This window comes from Pelodiscus sinensis, chromosome 5 (assembly GCF_052426305.1).
Source record: "Pelodiscus sinensis isolate ZL-2025 chromosome 5, ASM5242630v1, whole genome shotgun sequence".
Classification (NCBI taxonomy): domain Eukaryota; kingdom Metazoa; phylum Chordata; order Testudines; family Trionychidae; genus Pelodiscus; species Pelodiscus sinensis.
The window spans coordinates 125797599-125816283 of NC_143056.1; the positions used below are offsets into that span (position 1 = coordinate 125797599).

General features: G+C 49.3%; 1 protein-coding gene across 3 annotated transcripts; it reads left to right on the forward strand.

Moving 5' to 3' along the window:
* Positions 1-2680: 2680 nt before the first annotated feature.
* Positions 2681-18072, forward strand: LOC102461505 (membrane-spanning 4-domains subfamily A member 4A-like). 3 transcript variants are annotated; one of them, XM_089778734.1, is made up of 8 exons: positions 2681-2839; positions 4147-4313; positions 7821-7940; positions 8758-8814; positions 10527-10679; positions 12751-12870; positions 13349-13628; positions 14061-18072. In XM_089778734.1, exons 2-7 carry the CDS (start codon positions 4158-4160, stop codon positions 13355-13357), a joined length of 615 nt encoding a protein of 204 aa, XP_089634860.1. In that variant the 5' UTR covers positions 2681-2839; positions 4147-4157; the 3' UTR covers positions 13358-13628; positions 14061-18072. The 3 variants fall into 3 exon arrangements, with proteins under 3 accessions (XP_089634860.1, XP_089634862.1, XP_089634861.1); XM_089778735.1 differs by having other exon boundaries at positions 2693-2856; XM_089778736.1 differs by lacking the exon at positions 7821-7940.
* Positions 18073-18685: the final 613 nt, after the last annotated feature.

Here is an 18685-nt window from a genome sequence, read left to right on the forward strand (position 1 = left end):
TTGCAAGCGGGAAACCCCTGAGAACTGTCTGTCCGGGGTGGGGGTCAGATCCCTTTAAGCACAGCCCTCGGCTAGCCTGAGACAGCATCTCCACGCTCTAAGTCCTAACCTGATGCCCTGCCGGCACTGCTTCCGGCCATCCTTAACCTCGGTTCAGGGTCCACTCAGTGTGGACATGCAAGTTCGAATTAGCAAAACGCTAATTCGAACTAGTTTTTAAGTCTAGATGCGCTAATTAGAATTAGCTTAGTTCGAATTAACTAATTCGAACTAAGTTAGTTCGAATTAGTGCTCTAGTGTAGACATACACTTTGATATTTATTTTTGGGTCCATAATTTAATTGGACCCCTTACATTTGGGGGAGGGGAAACTCACACACAAACACACATGCATAGCCAATAGGTATATTCTTTTTCCTTTTTCTGTTTTTCTTTTTACTTTTTTCTTATTTTATTTTTTCTTCTTCTTTTCTTCTTTTTTTCTCTTTCTTTTCTTTTTCTTTCTTTTCTTCTCCCCCCCCCCCCCTTTCTCCCTTTTAGGTATTAGATAATAAAGGATTGGCAACAGCATGATTATTGTGTAAGATCTGAGCTATATATTGACCTTGGTGTTTGGTGGGTCCTTTGGGTTGAGAAGAACCCTTTTGCTTGATGAAATTGTTTTAAATAACCATTTATTATTAAATCTAGTATTTTTTTATGGTGAACAAGGATGGGAATGTCTAAGGAAACTGCTTTTCTGACTTCTTGTTAGCCACTGTGGTGAAATAGAATTTTACTTTTGTTGCTGGTTTGGTATATCTTATGAGAGACTAACCACTCATTTCTGTGTGTATCTGTCCTATTTCTCAATAGTTTGCCCTGAATTTGGTATTCTCCACTGGGGCCCCTGGAGGCAGAGTGACACACCCTTCCTGTGCCATGTCTAGTGACTATTGTCAGTTCCAGGGGGGAAGAATAAAGGTTGTGAGATGAGGGTATCAGGTACTGCAACTTCATTTCTTAGTCTTTAGAGGTTTAAGTTTAATCTCTCTCCATGATCTGGAAGGTCATGAAGCACCACTGGGCAATCTTAACTCCACAATAATAAAGTTTTTGGCAGTTAATTTTCACTAGCTCAGGCTGCTGTGCTGGATAGATTTGCCTGGTCCATCAGCTCAGACACTGGTCGTTTTTTGTTTTGTTTTGTTTTGTTTTTTTCTGAAAGCTCTTTGCTGAAAATCACAGCTATGAGATCCTTTCAAATCCCAGTCTCCTATCATGGGTACCAAAGCCACCGTGCTCTGTTTGTTCACAGCAAGCTCAGGTGAAATCTTCCTCTGCACTCTGTTGCGAAAGCTCGTCCGTTTGTGTCAAGCACTCCTTTTAGGGAATGAAATGCTCGTCAGGCGTCTGAAGAAGGATGTGAAAGTTATTCATATTTCCTTTCTTGGCAAAGACAAATGATTTCTAGTCCCCATTGCATAAGCTGACAAACTGTTCTACCAGGACAATCCTTTATCTTTATTTGTCAAGAGCACACAGCCACATCTGCTTCTTGTTTCTCCCTGGAGACTTTCTTTCTGATAGATTTTGAAATCCCTCAATGTGTTTCAGGGTGCAAATAGACGTCCAGAAAGACGCACACAATACACAAACGGCCTGACAAAGAGAGAAGTGTCTATTACTTCTTGCCCGAAAGGAACATATCTGAGGGTATGTCTACACTACCCCGCTAGTTCGAACTAGCGGGGTAATGTATGCATACCGCACTTGCTAATGAAGCCCGGGATTTGAATTTCCCGGGCTTCATTAGCATAAGCGGGGAGCCGCCATTTTTAAATCCCCGCTGCTTTGAACCCCGTGTAGCGCGGCTACACGAGGCTCGAACTAGGTAGTTCGGACTAGGTTCCTATTCCGAACTACCGTTACTCCTCGTGAAACGAGGTGTACAGGGGTAGTTCGGAATAGGCACCCTAGTCCGAACTACCTAGTTCGAGCCCCGTGTAGCCGCGCTACACGGGGTTCGAAGCAGCGGGGATTTAAAAATGGCGGCTCCCCGCTTATGCTAATGAAGCCCGGGAAATTCAAATCCCGGGCTTCATTAGCAAGTGCGGTATGCATACATTACCCCGCTAGTTCGAACTAGCGGGGTAGTGTAGACATACCCTGAGGTAGTCACTGTCTGGTGACCAGCCTTGATTCAAGACTTTAAGAAAAATAGTTTTTATTATTTTAGGTATTAGATAATACGTGTTTACTTAAATATTACCCACTTCACAACGATGGTCACAACCAATAGGACACTGGCTCTCAATAGCCTTCAGTGAGCTGACCCTTCAATGAACTGTATGCAGACAGCCATCTTAGAGGATCCCTTATAAACCGTGAGGTCCCCCTAGGCCCTCTGCCAGAGGACATCTAAGGCTCCCTGGGTCACAGGGCCATGCTACATACAGTGGATAAACTGGGGATACAGAGGGGCCTTCAAGTGCCCAGGGCTATGCTGTGGGGGCACCACAAATTCATGGAGAAACGGTTATTCGCATTGTTGTTTTCGCCCTGCATGTGCAATCTCCAGCTCCGGAACATATTGTTTTCTCTCTTACAGGCACCAAGGTCTGCTGATCCTCCCCCTCTGGGAACCAGGCCAGAAAGGCAGATTTGGGGGAAAAGGAGCCCTCACACATGTCCACAGACACACTTCCTGTCAGCGCCGAGCTGCCAGAACAGCACTGAGTTCCCCTGTCAGGCTCCCTGCACTCCCGCCCACCCCTGGACACCGGCCAACAACCTCTCGAAAGCTACCAAGGCAGAGCGAACCCTGAGACACAACACAGCAGCCACAGCACAAGGCAGAGTAAGTGAAGGCAGCAGGTCAGCCCCCGATGCTCACTGCACTAGGGAGCCCCTGGGGAATGGGAGATCCCCAAGCAACTGGGGGGTGATTGTTAGGTTGGTGGCAGGGGACAGAGAGAGATCTCCAAGCAGCTTGGGGGGAATTATTAGGTTGCGGTGGAGCTGTGGGTAGAGGGACATTCCCAAGGAAACCGCCGGGGGGGGGGGGGGGGAGAGGAATTGTTAGATTGACACTTGCATTGTAACCTTTTTGAATCCATCAAGTGTCCTGAAAGTGTCTTTGTCAACTTCCCTCCTGAGTTGATCATTTCATTTCTCCCTCCAGCCGCCTTTTTTCCCTCTGTGCTTCTCCTTCCCTGCTCCAGCTCCTGCGGTCATATTGCATCTCTCTGATCTGTCCTCCTCCTCCTTCTCACCACTCGCTGTATCCCTCCCTCCCCTAGGGAGCTCTGCTCTGGGGTCCCCATGGCTAGCAGAGCCGTGCGATCTGGTCTCCTAAATACTTTGTCTCTGCTCCTCACATTTCGTCTTTCCTTTTTGTTTTCTTCTCCCGTCCTGTTGCTTTTCTACTGTGGCTTCCCCTCCCCGCCAGTTCAGTTTTTCTCTCTCCCCCTGTTTCATTTCTCACACTCTTCCCCCCATCTCTCTGGTGTGTTCCCCAGACTCTGCTTTCTCCCAGTGAATGGCAGGGTGGGGTCCTAGTTCCCTGTTTTGGCCTCTCTCAAACCCTGCCCACCCCCTTATGCTGATCAGGGGAGGACCCGGGAATTTTTTCTCCCTTTGCCAAGGCAGGGGGCATGATGGGAAGTAAACAGTGTTTGGCAGGGAATGCATCCATGCTGCTGTCACAGGTCTGTGGCATATCCATGCTTGCTTTGATCCAACTAGCGTGGAGCAAATTGCCCTGAAGATGTGGCAGGCTCTAGTGTGAGCTGCCCACGCCTGCCCTGGGTCCTAGGGATGTTCTCGTATTGCCAGTCTGCCAGTCATCACCGCGGTCTACCCAGAGAGGGGTTATTAGCCTGCGCTCCATGACCTCCTTCCCGTACCCCAAAGCCTGTAGCCTGATTACTTCTAGGTGCCTGGGATAAGATCTGACCTGCTGTCCCCACAGGATGCAGCCACAGCCCCTATGAGCTCCCTCCTGGGATCTCTCCCCCAGGATCCTCTGGGAAGGAATCAGCTGCCCCTTTCCACTGGCAGGAGGCAGAGGCCTCCCCTCTACTTGATGTCCACTGCAGGGAGCTGTCATTCCCTCGGCCCCGTCTTGTCCTGCTGCTGACCCCAACTTGCCTCTTCTCTCCACAGCTGGCACCAAAATGGCCACCACGGTGACAGAATCCCAGGGGGTGAAGCTGGTCACAGAGGTTGTCTCACAGACCGACTCCCGGGCTGCTCAGCTGGCCTCAGTGGTACCACAGCCCACCTCAGCCCAGGTCAAAGGCTTCCGGAAGGCACAGCCCAAGGCACTGGGGGTGAGAGTCTGATGTTTGTACCGGACGAACGGGTGACTGAGGGGGAAGGACAGAAAGCGAGGGGCAGATGGGCCCTTGCCCAGCGTCACTGGGAGACTAATGGACTCTCCTGCCCTTCACTTGCAAGGGTGCTGTGGGTTAGGCCTAGAGAAGCAACAATTAACTCTTCCTTGGGTGGAGGGTGGCGAGAGGTGGCATCCACGCCCTGCACTTTCAGTCCTTGCCTGGCTGCTGAAATGGCCCAATTAGCACTAGCTTGAACGGTAAGCGTCAGACCCACTAGTTGGTCACCCTTGCCTCCATGAAGATCCCACGCTGCGGCTCCTCCAGCTGCCAAAATGCAGCCACCTCTGGAGTGGTGCCAGCAACTGTGAAGCAGCTATTTCCAGGTGCGGGGAAAATCTGGGGAAGGCAGCAGGTAATTGCATGGGCCAGGATGCCTGACCTATTCCCGCATTGGCATCCTGAAAGGCCAGAGCAACCTCCCTTTTATCTCTGCTCCAAAAGGTAAAAGCCTCACCAGGGATGAACATCTCTTACATTTCTTACAGGTGCTGTTGGGTTGCAACACCGCCCCCCCTTTGGCGGGTGTGAGGGGCTTAGGGCACAAGTATGTGTGTGAATGGGGGGGGGGGCTTTGGGCAGTTCTAGTAGGTGGGCTCAAAGTTGGGGCAGTCCCAGTCGTGGTCAGTTACCTAGTCCCTGCCTTGTGCTGTTCCTGTTCCCAGCCAAAGGGAGTTGACGGTGTGAGGGCGCTGCATGCAGGCAACAGCAGTGGCATGTGGCGACCCCCTGTCACTTCCTTAGCCCTCCTTGTAGGACTACCATACCATAGGGACAGGCTGGGAGCCCCACCGGGAGCTAGCGGGAGGACACACTTCCAACTAACGCTGAGCCCTCCAGGACAGACCCCTTTCCTACCAGTGAGGCACTCTGGGGCACATGGGCCTAATTTCACCTTTGCCACTTCTCCCAGGCTGTGTCTACACTGGGCCACTTATTCTGGAAAAGCGGCTTTTCCAGAATAAGCTGCACGCTGTCTACACTGGCCCCTTGAATTTCCGGAAAAGCACTGACGATCTACTGTAAAATTGTCAGTGTTTTTCCGGAAAAACTATGCTGCTCCCACTCGGGCAAAAGTCCTTTTTCCGGAAAGCTGTTCTGGAAAAGGGCCAGTGTAGACAGCCCAGTAGTCTTTTCCGGAAAAAAGCCCCAATCGCGAAAATGACGATCGGGGCTTTTTTCCGATAAAGCGCGTCTACATTGGCCACGGATGCTTTTCCGGAAAAAGGGCTTTTCCGGAAACACATCCTGCCAATGTAGACGCTCTTTTTCCGGAAATACTTATAACGGAAAACTGTTCTGTTTTAAGCATTTCCGGAAAAGGGTGCCAGTGTAAACGTAGCCCTAGGGAGCAGATCTGAGGTGAAGCCCAAATGAAGAGTTCCCCTATTGCATCCCCAGCCTCCCATGGCATTATCAACCCAGCTGAGTCCCATTTAGCTGGTGAGACTATTATGGAAGAAAACAAGCCTTCAGTCTGCATTTGTGAGCAATGAGTAGTCAGAGACAGTTTATTTGAGCAATATTGCAAGGGAAGAAGCCGCTGCTAGTCAGATCGTCGAATACAAGCAATTATGAAGCAGTTTATATACTAGCCATTAGATACAATAACATTAAACAATTAGGCTGTGTCTACACTGGGCCACTTATTCCGGAAAAGCAGCCGCTTTTCCGGAATAACTTGCCAGCTGTCTACACTGGCCGTTTGCTTTTCCGGAAAAGCAATGACGATCTACTGTAAAATTGTCAGTGTTTTTCCGAAAAACTATGCTGCTCCCGTTCAGGCAAAAGTCCTTTTCTGGAAAAACTGTTCCGGAAAAGGGCCAGTGTAGACAGCACAGTAGTCTTTTCCGCAAAAAAAGCCCCGATCGCGAAAATGACGATCGGGGCTTTTTTCCGGAAAAGCGCGTCTACATTGGCCATGGACGCTTTTCCGGAAAAAGGGCTTTTCCGGAAAAGCATCCTGCCAATGTAGACGCTCTTTTTCCAGAAATACTTATAACGGAAAACTGTTCTGTTTTAAGCATTTCTGGAAAAGGGTGCCAGTGTGGACGTAGCCATTGTCTCCTTCCCATTACAAACACCAATGGTTAACAGTTATTTTAATTCCACCCAGATGCTCCTTATCTCAAGGTCCCTGCCAGAGTCAGCATTCTATCCTTATCTCCGTATGGAGGCGAGAGGCGAAGGCAGCATCTTATTACAGCTCTCCCGTTGTCAGGCCATAAACTTAGCCTGACTCTTGCTCTCTTGCTAACACGACCAAGATAGCTGCACACAAATTCCTTTATTCCCTTTTCCCTGCCTCCACACTGGCAAGCACACACCCTAAGGTGTGACAGCTGCAGGATTTCCCAATTTAACCCTGGCACCCAGAGGCATAAACATCTCCCCATGTGTCCAGACAAGTGCTGGCCAGCCAGGCAATGGAAGAGAAAGGGGAAAGCTCCAAAGGTGGTTTTTGGTGCTTCCAACCTGATTTCCCCTAACTGCTTTCATTCTATTGATAAGTTTAGGGTCTGTGGCTAAGCACACCAGGGGTTCTCAGGAGACTTGTTCCTATGGGAACAGAGGCCCAAAGTGGCAATGTGATGGGGAGCTGCAACTTGTTCCTGAGGCGGAGGGGTGGTGAAAAGGGGAAATAACGATAACAGCGGCAGTGAGGGTGTTGGAGATGGAAAAGACGATAGTTAGCATTGGTGGTAAGGGTGAGGGCAGGGGCAATGTTGGCAGGTGAGGGTGATATTAGTGGGGGTGACGACAGTTGCAGGATGATGAGGTTAGCAAGGTTGATGGCGGTAATGATGTTCAATGGGTATGTGATTGGTGGCAGTGATGACATTAGCAACGATGGTGGAGGCGATGGGGGTGATGTTGGCAGGTTGACAGAGTCAGTAGGGGTGATAACGGTCACAAGGTTGTTGGGGTGATGGTAGTGTTGATGTTGGCGGGGTGATGGGGTTGGTGAGGGTAATGGCAGTGATGATGTTGGTGGGGTGACAGGGTTGGTGGTGTTGATGTCGGCGGGGTGGTGAGGATGATGGTGGTGACGGTGATGGCGGTGTTGATGTCGGCGAGGTGGTGAGGATGATGGCGGTGACGATGTTGGCAGAGTGGCGAGGGTGATGGTGGTGTTGATGTCGGCGGGGTGGTGAGGATGCTGGCAGAGTGGCGAGGGTGATGGTGGTGTTGATGTCGGCGGGGTGGTGAGGATGATGGCGGTGACGATGTTGGCAGAGTGGTGAGGGTGATGGTGGTGTTGATGTTGGCGGGGTGATGGGGTTGGTGAGGTTGATGACATTGACAAGGTGATGGATGGGTGATGGAGGTAATTATGTCAGTGGCAGTAGCTATGGTGATAACAGCAATGCCATAAATCATGGCAGTGCTACCACATGCACTGTGTATCGGTGGAACCGAGCCCCATCTCCTCTTCCCTTTTAGTCCATACAGATCATGTCCGGATTCACGCACATCTCCTTTGGGATTGCCTTGGTGATAATACAATCCTCAACCCCAGCCCTTACTGTGGCCAGCGGAGTCTACTTCTGGATCGGCTTCCTGGTAGGCACAGCCAGCTGCAGGACTGAAAGCTTGGCCCTCTGACCCAGTGTCAGGGGCAGCTGGGGGTGTCTCTGCAGATCTGCTTTGGGATATTCCCTGGACTCCAGTGCTGAAGGCTTTGAGCATAGCCAGGCAGGCTTTCAGAATAATGGAGGGGTAGCGGGGTTAGCACTGAGCCCAAGGAAGAGAAGATAGCAGTGACCTTGCAAAAACTTTCACCCCTACATTCAAACAGGCTCCACAGTGTATACACCCCAGCCTGAGAGATGAAGGATCTTTGCCTCCCTCGCAGTAAGTGTGCCCCATAAGGCACTTCTAAAACTGATACAGCCACCCCCGGGGACTAAATTGGCCCTCATTTCTAGATCAAGAGCCTGATGTGATTTTTTTCTGTGGGTCTGAGGCTCAGAGACAGCTGCACATACAAATGTTAGGCTCCTGTCTATCTGGCATGGAGGAGATGGATCCAGGTGGTGACACAGAAGGAAAGCAAATCCCTTTTGGAGAACTTCAGAGCGACCCTGCTATACTGAAACACGTACTGTGGGACCTGATTATGGGCCTTCAGCTTCAGAGAACTCTTCAGGGCCCCTCTGCAGTGGGATCAGAGGAGAGGGGGTCCCACGAACTGGGACTTGAGAGCCTGAATTTGGATCTCATACCTCAGTCCTAATGAGGATCTTTGTGTTATGGGGACAGAGCTTCCATGGCCCATAATCCTGTGGGACTTGTTCCACATAGTTCTCAATGTGCATGTGATTTGAGGTGGGATGGAAACTTGCCAATGAGTCTTCCCCTGTTGCTGTTCCCTCGGCAGCTTGTGTCCTCGGGGTCCGTGCTGGTGGAGGCTCAGAGAAGAGAAGGCATGTGGCTGGTAAATATCCTCCAAACGTTTTTGTTCATGGGCGTGGGTCTGGCGAGTGGCTGCACTCCAGCTAGCCTCCGCTCCCAGGAGGCCCCATGTAGCCTGGACACATTTTGGTAGCCTGGAGCCTGCCAGGTAGAGGAACATGCACTGGGTCTGCTCGATCTGGCATGCTGGTGGCAGCACAAGTTATGGCTCCGAGTCCAGTGCTGTCCGAGATCCCTGTCAAGATCTGCCCGAGCGGGGAGCCACGCTCCTCAGCTGCTGTGAAGATGGACCCTTACGCAAAGTGCCAGGAAGTGCAAGAGTGGCTTTAAACCCACTGGCCACCCTCTCTGTTCCTGCATCCAATGGAACGAAGACTTGGGACTTCCCTGGGAGTTCATGAGGCTCTGAGCCTCACAAAATGGGGCCCTCTGAATCTAATCCCACAGCTGCATAACCGTACAGCCTCAGCCCCAAGCCTCACTGTCCCTGCTAGAACAGACATGCTGCGGCCTCCAAGTCAATGCACTCAGACTCCGTAGGACCAGCACAGGATGTTCCTTCCAGACCCCAGAGCTCCCCCACATGGGCCGCTCAGCCCCAGCTGTCCCACCCCATAGATGTGGCAGAGTCATGTGTCCTCCCAACTGTGACGTGTTGTGTGAGAGGACGTGGACACAAACGGACCGCCTGCCTCTGCACAACAGCAGGATGCTTAGAGATTCACCCCAATGCATTTGCCGTGGGGATGAGCTTTGTGGTTAAGACTGTGGCCTGGGGCTCTGGAGAGCCGGCTTCTTTTCCCAGTTTTGTCACAGATTTGACCTCACCTACCATTTCTGTGCTCCAGGCCCACACCTGGAAAGTAGGGGGAGAGTGTAATAATAGTTCTCTCACCCTCTCTGCCTGGTCTGTTTGGACAGTCAAGGGTATGTCTAGACTACATGGCTCCATCGACGGAGCCGTGTAAACTAGTTTACCCGGCATAGGCAAAGAAATCCCCACTTCATTAAAATAAACATGGCCGCCACTCTGTGCTGACGATCAGCTGATCCGGCACAGCGCGGCAGTGTAGACGTGGATCAGTTGGCTGGGGAAGCCTTTCCCGACAGATCCTGTAAGCCTTGTTTCACAAGACATAAAGGATCGGTCGGCAAAGGCTTCCCCAGCCGACTGATCCACGTTTAGACTACGGCACTGTGCCGGATCAGCTGATTGTCGGCACAGCGCAGCGCCCATGTTTATTTTAATGAAGCAGGGATTATTTAAATCCCTGCTTCTTTGCCTATGCTGGGTAAACTAGGGTACGTCTAGACTACCGGGTTTTGTCGACAGAAGTTTTGTTGACAGTATCTGTCGACAAAACTTCTGTCGACAAAGAGCGTCCAGACACATTGAGTTCTGTCGACAAAGCAAGCTGCTTTGTCGACAGAACCCTGTAGTCTAGACGCAACCCTACAGGCAATAACACCTTCTGTCGACAGAACTCAGCGGTAGTGTAGACGCTGGTATAGTTTAGTCGACAAAAGTCCACTTTTGTCGACAAAATTCAGTAGTCTAGACACACCCCTAGTCTACATGACCATGTAGCCTAGACATACCCTAAGATCTTTGGGGCAGGGACTGTCTCCTGGGGTGTGCGTAGGGCTGCCATCACCGTGGGGTGCTGATCTTGGTGCATCTGTAATGATTAGATTTGTGCCCTGCTCTCCTCTGATTGGCTATGATTGATCCAGGTGAAAGTCTGCTGCATTATCAGCAGCATAGTCATCGTGGCCACCCTGATGGCCGTGATCATCCACGGCGTGGAGATCGGCCAAGCCATTCCATGGTGCGACACGTTCAAGAACGACGACGGGACCGTGATGAGGTGCTCCAAATCTGCCTACGTGGGTACCTCTGCCACGCCCCCCACTCCTGCAGCAATCCACAGCCACTTTGCAGGGAGCTGACTGGATCTAGAGCACTAGGAATCCTTCTCAAGACCCACCTGCCATGTAACCTAGGGAAACAGCGGAGCCAACAAATCCCCCGGGCAAGGAGGGGGGTAGGCCTGGCTCTGCACCTCCAGAAGGGGCAGGGCTGCGATTAGCTTCCCTCAGGCAGCCTCAGCCCAACCTAGAGACTGCTGCACGGGGCTCTGTGGTGATTTAAAGGGCCTGGGGCTCCTGGAAGCACTAGGGGCCCCTTTGAATCACTAGGCTCCATGGCTTTTGCCCCTTTGCTCCCCCGTCGGGAGGTCTATGAGGAAACTCAGCAAAGAGCATTGAATCCATCTGTCCACCTGGTGAGGAATGAGGACTGAGCAGGGTTTCAATCAAGCAGGAGAGGTGGGAAGCTGTAGTAGTTATTCACTGGACCAGGGTGGGTCAGGAGATCTCAGCTCTGACACTGACTTGCTTTCCAACCACCTCTGTGCCTCAGTTTCCCCATCTAGGAAATGGGGATAGTTGTGTCTTCCTTTGGGAGCTAGCCATCATAATGGTTGTGAAGCCCTTTTGAGAGGCTCAGAGACAAACCATGCTGCTGTCTCTTGACGTTTTAGTTGAGTGGCACAATACTTGGTGTTCTTCTTACAGCCCCCATTGATTAGGGCCGATTTTCACCTGCCATAAAAAAAAAGTTAAGGTTCCTCTGCCCTTCCTGTTTGCAAGGAACTGGGAGACAAATAAAATACACCCTACATTTGTTGTGTTTTTTTTAACAACATTGTGATTTTTTACAACACTATTGCAACTTTTTTGAGGCCTGACTCCTGATTTTTGCTGGCTTGGGGTAAGCAATACAGCTAGAGAGGCACTAAAAGGTTAAGAGATGGGCTGTTTTGTTAACCGAGTGGTTCCACAACAGCAGTGTTATCTCAGGAATGGAGGTCGGATCACTCAGAAGCTGTATGGCCTTGTGGGAGGCTCAGTGTGTGGGTGTTATGGGCCCCCTCAGCACCTGGTGCACAGGAGCTGCTTGAGACCCAGCTCTTTAGCTAGATCACTGTTTCTTAAAGTGTGTTCTGTGGCACACTGGTGTGCCGTGAGGCAGTCGGAAGTGTGCCGTGGAGAACAACAGAATTCAAAATGGCCGACCTTAAAGGGGCAGGTGACTTTTTTTTTTTTTTTTTGGTCAACAAAAAATCCTTGGTGTTCCTCATAAAAAAAAATTATTGTTTAAGAAACACTGAGCTAGATCTTTAAAGATTTAACAATTTAGAGCTGGGGGTCCTCAGGGAACAGAACTGGGGGACTAGCATAGATGATGACTCATCCCCTACAATATAAAGTAAGCACTTGTAATGTTAACACCATTTTCAGTATCCCACATGCCAGAGACTCCCAGCTCAGGCCCTGGTGTTGCAGCCATTACAAGGGCTGTTGTGGGGGGAACAGCACAGAGGCTTTGCTTAAATACATGGCTTTGGAGGGGACCCATAGCAGGAGTTTCTTCAGCCTGCCCTGATCCAACACGGCACCCCCTGCTATGGCATCCCTGCCCTCTACCCTGTTGCCAAATCCTCCTCCCTCAAACTCGTGAGATGGGCCACTGGGTGTGCCCTGGCCGTGGCTCCTGCCAAAGCTATTAGCATCTCAGCTTCATGGTCGAGTGAGAACTGGGGGCAGGAGACAAGCTAGAGAAGAAAGAGGGGTCCCTGCTAGACTCTGAAACAAGACAGGGAGGAGAAGGGTTCTCTTTGTCTGCCCTGGGACACCCACTGCCCCTGGCAGCCATCTTGAGTCTTAGACAGTGCCACACAGGGCTATACCCATAGTATGTCTGGCCACTGGATGGCTGGGCCTTAACGCCAGGCCCTGCCCCGTGTCAGGGCATGTAGCAGAGTTCAGGAAATCCTCACCCCCTCGCTGTGCAGTAATGACACCTCCCAGCTGGGGCTCAGGCCTCCCCCCAGCAAGAGGCACCCCCATGCAGGAGGGTTGCCGGATGAACTCCCCTGGGCTTGCTTCCCCCCAGATTCTGAGCCACGGACTTAACTCGATGTTCATCCTGCTTTGCCTGCTGGAGCTGTGCACGGCCGTCACCGCTCTGGTGTACGGCTACAAGGCCATGAAACAACAGGACTACACGCAGATGGTAAGGATGGAGCCCAGACACACTCCCTGCCCTCCCTCCAACTGAGCAACTGCACAACATTCAGTGCTCCTCCTCATCTCGGGCCTGATCCATAGCCCATTGGCATCCCATTCCCTCCGCCCTGGAGAGACCTCCTGTCCCCTTGCTTGGACGATGGCGCCACCAGCTGAGCCCACGCCCTCCCCGCAGATATAATGAAGGGTTTGTCCAAGGAGTTCAACCGCAGCAGTGGCAGATCCCTTAACCCCTTTCCTTGGGGAAGAGAGGAATTCATTGCTCGTGTCAGATCAGTCTGGCACTTTGCCTCTTTGTGGCTCCACCGATGGTTTCCAGCTCTGCTGCGGACCCTGCTATCCCGGCGTGAGAGGAGAATTCCGACCCTGTCAGAAAAGGTGGAAGCGGGGAGGGGCTGAGGCCACGTTTTGGTGTGATCCTGAGGTGATAGGAAGGTGAATTCTGTGCTGTGATTATTCCCCAGGTGCTGTGATGGAGCAGAGGCCAGCTTCACTCTTCCCACCACCCAGGGGCACTGAGAACATGATGGAGACATCCTGCATTGGAGACCCAGCAACATGGACCCTTGGCCACTTCTTCAGCTTCCCAGGCAGGATGGTGAATGGAGCAAACTCTGAGCCCCAACATCTCCTGCAGTCCACCCCTTTTCCCAGTCTCCTGTGTGGTAGGAGTGAAGGATAGGCAAACACCACTATCCCTGAGCCCCACAACTGACAGATGAGAGCGGCTTTAACACTCAAAGGGTACGTCTAAACTACATGCCTCTGTCGGCAGAGGCATGTAGATTTGTTTGTTCAGCAAAGCTAAATGAAGCCGCGATTTAAATGATCGCAGCTTCATTTACATTTACATGGCTGCCGCGTTGAGCCGACAAACAGCTGATCAGCTGTTTGTCAGCTCGCCGCTAGTCTGGACGTTCCCCCTGTCGACATCAAAGCCCTTTGTCGGCAGCCCCGGTAAACCTCATTGCACGAGGAATAACGGGGCTGCCGACAAAGGACTTTGATGTCGGCAGGGGGAACGTCCAGACTAGCGGCGAGCCGACAAACAGCTGATCAGCTGTTTGTTGGCTCAGCGCGGCAGCCATGTAAATGTAAATGAAGCCGCGATCATTTAAATCGCGGCTTCATTTGCCTTTGCTGATCTGTCTAATCTACATGCCTCTGCCGACAGAGGCATGTAGTCTAGACACAGCCAAACTGTCCCCTGACTTCTCTTGCAAACACTCTGTCTGTAACATGCAATCTATGACCTCTCTCAGGATCTACCTTACAGAATCCCATCGTGGACTCTGAGCCCTGAACCTCCCCCCCATTTCCTGCTCCTGGAACTAGGAGACAGGAGTTAATGCTGCCCCTCAAAGTCTCCACTTCCCCTCCTCTGATCCCCAAAGTCTCTAGCCTCTCTGGAGAAGGTGAAAATAAACACTGACCCACACACCTTCCTTGGCCCCTCAAACTCACCATTCAGTAACAGGGGAGGCGAAGGAATGAGACTGAACCCAAGTCCCCCTCTCGCCTTAAACCCTCCTATAGTCTTTGGAACTCTCTGCAACTGGAGCCCAAGACAGAAAACTTCAAAGCTGCTCCTTCTGTCTTGCTTACACCTCTCTCCCAATTCCCCATACTCTCTCATCTGTGACTTGCACAGATATACAAGACGGGGATGGGGAAAGCAGTAGGAGTCAACACAATTATAGTGTAGAAGTTGATCCATCCCTTTTCTGTCTTTGCACCTGATTCCTTCTCTGCCCCAACTTAATCACACCAAGGCAGACAGTTTATATTTTTTAAAATTTGTGTTACAGTAAAGGATTGCAGTAAACAGTGAGCTGTGGGTGGAAGGTAACAGATTCTGTGGCCAGATATAAACACATCCGTTACATGCTGGAACATACAGAGCAGCATGTAATATGATTTTTTTTTTTTGGCTGTGTTAATCTGAGTTTACAATATTATTAAAGCAAATCTTCCCACAGAATGTTATGTCTCCCTACATCCCTATCTGTCCATTCCAAACCAAGCTTACATCTTTGATTTGTGCAGTGTTTGCTAGAGCAGAGGTTTTCAAAGTTGGGTCATGGGCCCACCTGGGTAAACCACTGGCAGGCTGTGAAATACTTTGTCTATCTAAGCATCCATCAGCATGCAGCCTTGCCATTCCCATTATCTGCAGAGATTTATTGCTGCATTTCAAATAGTAGATTTGCAATAAAAATGTTCAATGCATTTCAATGTAAATACTTTCATTGCAGCTTTTGAAAACTAAAGAAATTGGGTTGGTTATTCCTTCTCGCTAAAGAAAAAGAGGAAACCGGTTGAGAAAAGTAAAAATAAAATAAGGAAGCATCTTTTCATACTTTTTTCAGTTGTAAGGGAAAGTACAAATAGTGAAAGTAGCACTTTTAATGACTATGTTTTTTTTTTACTGTTTCACATTTTTTCAGTTCACAAAAGCTAAAAAGTGGGAAAGAGCTTTTCAGTGTTTTAACTCCTTTAAGTTGCAAGAAGTTTTCAACATTTTTTGCTTCTTCCTTTGAAATAACAAGGAGGAGAAAGTCACCAAAGGGGGAACAAAATATCCCCAAACCCAAAGGAAAATGGAACTTTTTAGTATTCAAAATAAAATAGCGTTTTAAATAAAAAATGAAAGAATAAATGTTCTTTTAGTTGTGGAATGTCAGCAAAAAAGGGCCTGTTGCAAAATGTTACTTCAAAACAGCATGGACCTTGCTCCCTTAGAAAAAGCTTGTTTACATAAAGAAATTGACCAGAATAACTATTTCAGAAGAGCTCCCCATCTGGACATTCTGTTTCAGAATAAAAGCCACTTTACTCTGAAATGTGCTTCCAAAGTGGAGTAACTATTTAGGAATTAAATTACTTTTATTCTGAAATAGTGTGACCAACCATTCTGGTCAATATCATAGTACCAACAAACTGTAATGTAAGGGAATCAGGAAAGTGGTCACTGGTGACAATGTGAACTTCATAAGCAGTTTTACATATATCCATTCAGAAATAACTGGGTGAACTTCTCAGGCCTATGTTATTTTAATCCTTCTGCCAGGTCACCAGCATCAGCCAGAGTGCCTCTCTCAGTTTGAATTAGCGTGTCTTCACTAGACCCGCTAATACAAACCCTGGAAGATCAACAGTGGCAGCTTCGATCTTCTCTGTATTGTAGACATACACTAGGGGTTCCTCTCCATCCATCCAATACATCCCAACTGGCTCAAGCCCCCATCCAGTAACCTGGGAAATTCACACATCACCCCTGAGTGCCTCCGAGAGGCAATGCTTCCCCACTTGCACGCACAGAGCCTGAGGGCAGCAAAGAAACTTTTATTTAAAAGGGAGGGAAGTAGCTTGGCATTTTAATTTGGGAAAATTCATAAACATAAATCTTGAGTAAATGTCTCACCCCAGCTAGGTTGGGCAGTGTCTTTTAAGTCCAACATTCTAAATGCCCCCTTCTCATGTTCAACCCTTCTCTGCACCCCACTCTCTCTTGTTACCCTTGGTCAGAGCAGACCCAGAGTTCAGCGGTGCATCCACAGAGTTCACCTCCCAACCTGATTTGAGGGGAGATAAAGAGGCATCTTAGGGCATGTCTACACTGTTTCGAAATAACAAGGCGAGCATCTGCTCTACCACTCCTGTTATTTTGAAATAATAACTCCTGCTTGTGAAGAGGAATAACACTATTTTGAAATGGTTATTTGAGGAGTTGTTATTTCAAAATAACTCCTTATTGTAGACATGCCCTTATTGATTCCTCTGGTCACTTGCCATCTGCCTGCTTGCTGCTCTCTGTCACCTCCTAGCTAGCAGAGGCCATTCATCTGCTGCTGCCCAGCTGGCTCTCACATCTACTGCCCTCTACTTCTTGGCTGTGACTTCTGCCCATCAGACTCAAGTGATTTCAGCTCCCAGTAATTACAACTCTTAGCAAGCAAGGTAGAAGAAACACACAACTCCAACACAATTCATGTAGAAAGAGACACTTAACGATACCTATTTAACTCTGTTCTTCAAAGGAAGGGGGACAAGGAACAGGTCAAACCAGTCCAAATTGAATGGAATCACCTCACCTCTGTCTCTCTCATAGAGCTCTGAAAGTTGAGTCCTTGCTTAACAAGATCCTGCTAACTATAAGCCCCTTCATTTGGAACAATTTAGCACAGTCCTACTTTTCTGTATTCCCACAAAATTACAAATGTTGGTAACCATATGTCAGCTATCCTTGCATTTACTGCAAACATAGCTGGTGTTGGGTCACAAATTAAGTTGAGCAAATACCACTAATGGACAAAATATCACTCCATCTGCTGAATATCTAATAAATCTAAGCAAAGCAGGAGCAAGTGGTATTTACATAGACACACCCAGGGACTCTCCTCACTTCCAGCTAGCCATAATGGCCACATTCTTTCAGATCCTGCTTATGTTATATAGGTCGGACTAGAATGTTATGAATCTAAATCTTTGGAAAATGAGATCCTTGGACATTCTGCCTTGTTTAAGCAGGTAAATGATCTAGTTTCAGGAGTCTACTTAGAACTCATGCCTTTTCTTTTGATAGGAGAAGTGGGCTGTGCCCACAAATGCTCATGATACCTTCTATATGTTTTGTTAGTCTATAAGGTGCTACCAGACTATTTGTTGTTTTTTAAGTTTATCTTGTATAGACTAACTCAACTACCCCCTGAAGCCTTTTCTTTTGTCAGCCACAGAATGAATGTCTTTTCTGCATGGCTATATCAGCGTTAAGAGTTGAGGAGAATAACCACATGTTGCAGTACATACCTGCTTCTCCCCATGCAATTCGCTTTTCAGATTAAAAGTGATACTATTTTGTGAAATGTTTTGTTCATCATTTTGTCCCCTAATCATCACCTTCCCCGTGATGGAGGGAGAGGGCAATGGAGGAAGGGAGAAAGGAGGTATGGATGGAGGGAGAGAGTGGAGAATGAAAGCAGCAGTGACCAGGGAGAGGATGAAGGAGGCAGAAGCTTTGCCCTGTATGGTTTATCATCAACTCCCCTCTGTTCCTGTGTTAATGTCACCATAACAACAAGAGGCTGGAGCAGTGTTTGTGGATTCTTCAAGGCACAATGACCACACACAGTGGTTCTCAGACTTTTGTACTGGTGACCCTTTCACACTGCAAGCCTCTGAGTCACCCTTCCTTTAAAAATTAAAAACACTTCTAAAATATTTCAATATTTAACACTATTCTAAATGCTGGAGGCAGAGCAGAATTTGGGATTGGAGGCTGAAGCTTAAGTTGCTAGTCTTTCTTGTTTCACAGGGAGTCTTCCAGAATCAGATTCTATCTCCCAGAGAGGCTACTGAAGCCAAAGCAGATTTTAGGTAGCTAAAAGTTCAGCGGGACTAAGGCAGGGTCCCTGTCTTTCCCCCTGGAACCACATTGCTCCCAGAAGTGGCCGGCTCATCCCTGGCAGACCCTGAGTGGGGTGGGGCAAGATTTCCATACTCTGCCCCAGCCTTAAGTGCCCACTCCATTGCCAGGGACTGCAGCCAATGGGAGCTGCATTGGTAGTGCCTGCAGGAAAGGGCCGCATGCAGAGCCACCTGTCCCTCTCTTCCTATCCACAAGGGGTAACACTAACAGGGATGTGCCAGCTAGTTCCGGGGGCAGCACAGAGCCAGGGCAGGTAGGAAATCTGCCTTAGCTCTGCTGCACTGCTGACCAGGATCCCAACATAAGGGCTGCTGTACCCCAAACCCTCTACTGCACCCCCAACTCTAAGCCCCCACCTGGGAGCCAGCACCCG

Excerpts from the sequence above, each read along its gene's own strand:
- LOC102461505 (XM_089778734.1), top strand. The coding sequence starts at position 4,158 with ATGGCCACCACGGTGACAGAATCCCAGGGGGTGAAGCTGGTCACAGAG. Across the intron at positions 7,941-8,757 it reads ACTTCTGGATCGGCTTCCTG|CTTGTGTCCTCGGGGTCCGT; the intron begins GTAGGCACAGCC and ends TTCCCTCGGCAG. Across the intron at positions 8,815-10,526 it reads GAAGAGAAGGCATGTGGCTG|GTGAAAGTCTGCTGCATTAT; the intron begins GTAAATATCCTC and ends TGATTGATCCAG.